At 39.3% G+C, this 7212-nt stretch overlaps 1 protein-coding gene across 1 annotated transcript; it reads right to left on the reverse strand.

Moving 5' to 3' along the window:
* Window positions 1–725: 725 nt before the first annotated feature.
* NPS (neuropeptide S) lies at window positions 726–4897 on the reverse strand (the record flags this gene model as incomplete). The annotated part of the gene is given in 5 exon segments (XM_081244860.1): window positions 726–921; window positions 924–956; window positions 3980–4061; window positions 4171–4262; window positions 4820–4897. Coding segments are annotated over 5 exon segments (432 nt in total). The 3' UTR covers window positions 726–774.
* Window positions 4898–7212: the final 2315 nt, after the last annotated feature.

Genomic DNA, 7212 nt, shown 5'->3' on the forward strand with positions numbered 1-7212 from the left:
GGAAGGGGTTTGAGGTCTTTCCTGGAGGGGGAGGGAGTGGGGCTTTAATCAGCACAGTTTTGGGGAGCTGACTCACAAAGGACCCCCTCCACCCCCACACCACCCCTGGGCTACCAGCCATCTCTCTGCTGTCTTTATTGTTACTGGCGATATATCTGTGTTTTAAGATTTAAAAAGAAGACAAATTCCCGAGACAAAACAATAATCCATGTCTAAGTATGTCTAGTGGAAAAGGGTAGCGCAAGAGTTACATCCAGAGGGCCCTGGGTCATGTTTGTTTCTGGTATCAATCGATTGAGGAAATTACACTTGTGTCATGAATCTTAGCTTTGGTTAATTTCACAAGACTCTCTTAGAAGCTGAAATAACGCATCCCCAAAGCATTGGCCTTGCTAAAGTCATTCCAGAAAACCATATTTAAAAGAAAAAAATTCAGTATTATGATATGATAGGCAGGGGAAAAGATCATACCACTGTCGTCACAGTAAAAATGCTCATACTTTCTGGCCAGTTTAAGGTCAAAGCAAATGTGTCCATGCCTATCCTGGAGAGTTACTAACTGATCACATAAGTATTTTATTCTCTCACAGCGGAAGTTTGACACGGGTTTACATTTTTTTTAACTTAATTTATTTCGTACCAGCTAGGAGAGGGAAGATACTTGAGAACTGAGAGCATAGCCATACTAAATGATAAAGATATAAGTGACCTTTAACACCTTAGCCACACTATACAAAGTCTGAGATTAATTCCCAGAGTCCTTTGCACACTTAGTCATGATTTTGCTCTTTGAAAGGAAGTGTTTTTCATTCCTGTGCCAACTTCATTGAGAAAGGACCTTTTCATAAGTGTCTTCTCCAAAATTGGCTTTAGAAAATCCAGTCCCTCTCTCCTGCCCATCCTCGTGGGGCAGCTGTTCAGCACAAAATGACAAAGTAGTCAGATTTTCCAGACACCTGGCAGTTGAGATGGGCAAGAGGGAGAGAATACAGCTTTAGGGTTCAAAGCTTATCTCAATAGTAACAATCTTCAAAATCTTATGGCAATACATCCAATATTTAAAGAGGGTTTTGCTAAGACACATTTTTTTTTTTTTTTTTTTTTTTTTTTTTTTTTGCGGTACGCGGACCTCTCACTGCTGTGGCCTCTCCCGTTGCGGAGCACAGGGTCCAGACACGCAGGCCCAGTGGTCATGGCTCACGGGCCCAGCTGCTCCGCGGCATGTGGGATCTTCCCGGGCCGGGGCACGAACCTGTGTCCCCTGCATCGGCAGGCGGACTCTCAACCACTGCGCCACCAGGGAAGCCCTAAAACACCTTTTAAAATATATACTTTATCAAAATACAAAATACTATGTGGGGCTGTGTACCCTCTTTTCTAAATTTTACACTACTTATGGGATTGCAGCTCTTCAGTGTTTGCATCCTACACTGTACAGTTATCTTGTTGCTATTACTTTATAAAGAATCTTTCAAGTGGCTCTAATTAGTCTTGGGACTAGTTTTTTAAATTCACTAAGAAAAACAACCCATGATAACCAAACTCCAAGTTTCAGCTGGAACCTCTTTCCTTCTGGGGTCTATCTTGGGCCATTTGCCAGGGTTCTCCATGAGGATGTCTTTGAACTTGAGAGTTGACATCTTTGGTTTTTGACTTTGGTTTACTTCCTCATCAGGGCCTCAAAGGCCTGGATGTTGTAGGATAGTGTAGGGAGAGCTTCGTTGTGGAAGAAATAAGTCTGGAATCTTAGACCTCAGATTGGCCGTTGAGAACTTGCAGTTCATACTAACCCCATACTTTGTAGATGAATAAACTAAGTACAGAAGCAAAGGGTCATGATCAGTGATCTCTGTGCTACATGTTTTATGCATATCATCTCATTTTATCCCCTCAAAAAGCTTTATGAAATCAGTACTATTATTTCCTTGGTTATAATTTCCTTTAAATGAGGAAATTAATTAAATGGTTTGTAGGTGAAGTGGGATTTGAGCTGACACATCTGACTCCAAGCCCATGTTTTTCAACTGTATGAGAGCTATAAGAGGACAAGGGGGCTGAATGTTCCCTTTACAAATAAAGAAACATACTTCAGTGTCAAAAGCACACATTTTCCTGATTCAGGAAAACAAGTTTGGTTTGGGGTTACTTTGGAAGTTGAAATGGGGCCAGTGCATAAAATGCTCCCTGGGATTCTCCACCCATCACTGGGTGGCTCCCTGGAGGGTCCAGCAGTCAGAGCTCCGAGGAAAACCATTCCCACTGTTTTCTGGAAAAAAAGATGGGCATTTCTGGATTTTGGAGCTGGGAATTGTCAGAGAATTTCAGAAGTATTGATCATGGGAAAACCAATCAAGAATTCTTACACTATGTGTTTTACCCTGTGTTGGCAGAGGAGATCTAAGTGTGATACAATGCCATCTATTTTAAGTTCCCAGCAAGGAGGGGCCTATGAGTCATTTCAGGAAGGAAAGCATTCCAGTTATTTCCAGAAATTCTCATGATGCCACCTTTATATTGCAAAAACAAAAGAAAACAAAATGCAACATTTCTAGTTATGAGATCCCCAAAACATCACTAAACATCCCTAAAAAGATACTGATAAACTTGGTTGATCAATAAAGGGAACCCTTATCAGGCAGACTCGTTAACTGAATAATATGGTAGATTTGCCTGGTTGATAAACTTTATGAAGTTCACAACAAATATTATAAAAGCCTATATGTCCTTTGCATAAACACTCACCCTAAACAGTCGAATTGGCACCCTTATTATGTGATTCAGTTATAATGATAACAAAATTATCACATGGAAAAGTAGAAATACAGAAAATGCAGTAAAGGAAGAAACTTTTCATTTATGGACAAGGATATCTCATAAGAACAACAGAAGAAAGAACATTCTTAATTTAAAAAGAACCCTGCACACAAGTGCCTATTGCTCAACAGAAATGCATGAACAAACCTTCAGGGAAAGAATAGAACGTAATTAGCAATACACTTGAGAAAATATACCAATTTATGGATTGTGAGTTGTCTACTTGATCAATGTGGTGTCTTATAGAATCAATGACTAAATTAGTATAGAATGCTCATAGGAGTAAATCAGGAAAAAAGAAGCTAGATTAAGTAAACAAGAAATAGAAAAATGACAGATGCAAAGATTAGTGAGAAGACTCATAATATAAATAGCTAGATCATTATGTTTGGACATATATTTCTTATTGAGGATTCACATGGCATCTCATTATCCTAAAAGTGGTTTCATAATTACATCAATTTCAGTAATTACAGTATGCTTTTAGTGAAGCAAAGTTAAAGTACAAAACACTATCAATGACAAAAGACATTTAAAATTTTTAGACAAAGTATTGACATAAAAACCCTGAAATGTCACGTAGCAACAGCATTAAAAATTCCAAAGAAAGACATTCATTTTCTGAAATGTGTGGAACAGTTCAATGAATATAGTTAGGAGTTCAATCAATAGTCTTGAATAAATATATGAAGTAATATATGATATTCATTAAGAACTGGCATATTATCCATATTCTATATGAGAAAAAGTTACCATTTTTGTAAAACTAAGAAAGTTGCTGTTTTTGAAAAATAATCCATTGTATTTTTAACACAGTTTCAATGGTTAAATGTTCACTTTGATTTTGAGTGGGTGCATGTGGAACAAATAGATTGTTATGGGCAAAGTAATTTACATTTTACAGTGAAATGAATGCAGGGGCCAACTTCTAAATAATTCAAAGCAAATTTTAGTATAGTCTGTATCAGCTATTGTAAAAATGTTTCTTTTTACCTACTTTTATGACTCTACTTATATTTCTTTCACTTATATTTCTTTCACTGTAAACTCTAGTAATAAGGGAAGTACCCTTTCTTTCAGATATTCCTAGAGATTATTTTGAATTTACATACTCTGCAATTCTAGTCATTTACTCAAGCATCAAAAATAGAGGCAAATCTCTTACCTTAGAAGATGGAACTGGATGACACCAAAACACATGCATTGTAGAAATCAACAGAAATAGAATAAGATTGGATTTTAATGAGCTGCAGAGTAGAAAAAAAAAATCTCAGGAAAGTCTTACTCAGGCAAGTATAAATTAAAAAGCATATACAAATTCAACATTTTTCTTTGTGGAAAAATACAATCTTTTACCTGATTATTTTGGACTTCCTAAAATCTCTGTCGATCGGTGATTTTATTGCCAAATTCCTCCCCCTTAACTGGCAGATCCTCCGTTGGTGATCCTTTTATACCAGGAAAGTTCAGGAGTAAAAGTAGCAACATGTCCCATCATATGTGACTAACTGATCTGGCCATGGCCTTTTGTGCCTGTTAAATTGGAAAAGGACAATAACATATAGGCATTGTCATTGACCTGCCAACCATTGAGTTCATTTAAAGTTTGCCATTAAAAATGTCCTTCAAAAGTGCTGTCTTCTAAACTGTGTCTCTGTGACATAGATGGCCAGAGGTCTCAAAAGGAGCTAAAAGTTTGATTAGCTCAGAGTTGAAACACTCAAGAAGTATGATATTATTTCCTTGAATATCCAGACGTCTCTTTTCAGAGAATAATGCAAAAGGAATCCTTGCAGGAATGAAGAGCATCAACCCAAAAAACGTGCACACACTGAGTTTTCTATAACAGATTTCCTTCTTTTAGGACTTCTGAGGTTAAAACAGGGAAACAAATGTCATCCCCCCCTTTGCCACTAATCATCCAAATAAAGGAAGGACACTAGCTCTACCCCCCTTTCCATGAGCATCCCCAAAGTTCCAGGGCCAGAGTTGTAGGTGAGCCTACCTGCAGTGGCCTCCTTTTCTCTCCAGGACATGGAATTTCTCCAGGAAGCCTGTTCTGTCCTTGCTCACCAATGGGCATCCACATTAACAATGGATTCAGAAGCGCTAAGTGTGAATAAACAGATGTTGCCAAGGCTTACGATGGCGGGAAACACCAAGCGAGGTACTTTCTGCTTGTATAGATAGTATTTCTGAGATGGAGCCAATATTTTTGGGACACAAAGCAGTGGAGGAAAATCCTTGCCTTCTCAAGATCAACACATTTTGGAGGACAAAGCTGTCCTACGTCTGGGACCTCCGCTGCGCATTTGTCAGTGCTGCATCCCTTTCTTTTGTAAATTGCCCCTCGGTAGGATTCTCATGTAGTTGTCAATCAGTCAATCATAGAGTCACACACTTAGCCTTCCACAAGGAAAATCAAGTGACCTGACTTTCAAGAGAATCCAGATCACAGAAATTAGTGCCAAGCTGGGAGCTGGGGCATGTGATCCAATACCTCTGATCATGGTCCTTTTGGAGACACCAGATGGAGTTTGGGAGAAGAGCCTTAAGGGCACCAAGGAACTGAACACACACATTTACTTTTTTTCTTTTTCACACTGCAAAAGGCTTTTATTTTATAGGCACCACTGCAAAATGAGGAATCACTTCAAAACATATCAAATAGAAAATAGTAATAATTTATTTACTTTTAGTCTCTCCTTAAATCCAGCAAAAAATACACACATAAGGACAAAAGGAAGGGAGAGAAGATGACAAGAACAGCATTTGCAGACTGAGGAGCAATTGATGAAGCAGATCTGAGGAAGGCGCCTTTCAAAATGGTGGTTTCTTAACAAACCCTCAACGGGCTCAAGTATTCAAGGAACCAGTTACTTTCAGATGTGGTGAAGGTGGCACTAAAACACGGAGGATCAGCTGGAAGTTTAAGGATCTGTTCAATCCTGTGTCCCCGCCCCACTTCCCATGCCCAGACAGCTTCTGCTTTGTCAGAAGCCATAGATTTATTCTAAAAAGAGGGTAAAGCAGGAGGTCTCCTGAGTGAGGCAACTCGGGCACCGTGGCATTAGGGAGTCTTCTCCTGAAAACAGAGGTTGAACAAGCATTTTGCTCAAAGTTGAGACCCATGGATCTCTTCCCTGACACAGGTCCCAGCACACTGGCAGCTCTTTACCCTCCAGACAAGTGAAAGGGAGACCCGTCTTTGGGGTTCACCCTAACCTGTAAATGTCCGACGCAAGGTTTTTCTTTCAACCAGGATTTGATTGTGGGGAGAAGATAGAAAGCTGATTACTGGATGCCTAAAAATGTGGTGTGGATTCCGGGCATATTGTGGAGGGGGGATGGGACTGGGGTCAGGAGCTCCAGAGAGCTCTGCCCAACATTGGCTCACAGTCCTGGGATTCACCATTGCCTTTGGTGACTGTGCTTGTCATGTGATGTCTATGACAGGTGTTTATGGTGCAGTTGGAACCTGCAGAGACTCACCGTCAACACCTAAAGGGCAGGTTAGTACTCAACTTGGAATTTAATGGACTTTTCATCGAAAATTTACCCTCTTATTTGTCACAGTGTAACAAACCGTCTTAGAGTCACCCAAGCCCTTTTCACATATTTCCTCATGACATCAGTGTGAAAGCCAGAGGGAGAAGGAACAAATTCTTTTTGACTTCTGCTTCTCATTAGTCGACACTGAAGTTGACAGACATGTCCTGAATCATGCCTCAGAAGTTCAAGCACATCAAGTTAGATGCATTTTGTACCGAAAAGATCAATGAAGGCCTTTTCTTTTCTAATTTCCAGAGCTTCCTGTTACAACACCAAGAAACTTCCCCCAAACACCAACTCTATCGCTACTGTGTTTGGCTCCTTGCTAAAAACAGGACTTGGAAATGTGTTAAAATGATTTTAACACATGATTTTGCAGGGACAAGCTGGAAAAGGTCATCAGCTCAGAATAATTTAGAATTTTGGTGTCTTAAAAATAATTCTACAATTGATTCCATTGTCCCTAATGATAACACACATTAAACCCTGCATCTTTCAGCATATATGGAAAAATCAAGTTAATTTTACTGCTTCTTAATTCATATAACTGTTATATCCTCTGAAAGTATAAATAAAATGTAAAATGTGGCTAAGTGCGTTTTCTGGTTTTATACTAGAGTAGGGGATATAGAGGCTTGAGCAGAACTTAGGTTAATTTATTGAAATAAATCATCTCTCCAGTTCCTGGTTGCTCCTGAAATGCTCTATTACAGTTTTCACATGGGCATTCAGAACAGGCTCAGTGTTGAATATCAAGGTTCTGTGGAATAAAAGGCAAAGAAAATCCAGAAGGCGAGGGTGGAATGTAAAAAGTGCAAGGAAGTCTCCCTGTTTTAGAGCATCGTG

This window comes from Mesoplodon bidens, assembly GCF_964165515.1.
Source record: "Mesoplodon bidens genome assembly, chromosome: 1".
Lineage (NCBI taxonomy): Eukaryota > Metazoa > Chordata > Mammalia > Artiodactyla > Ziphiidae > Mesoplodon > Mesoplodon bidens.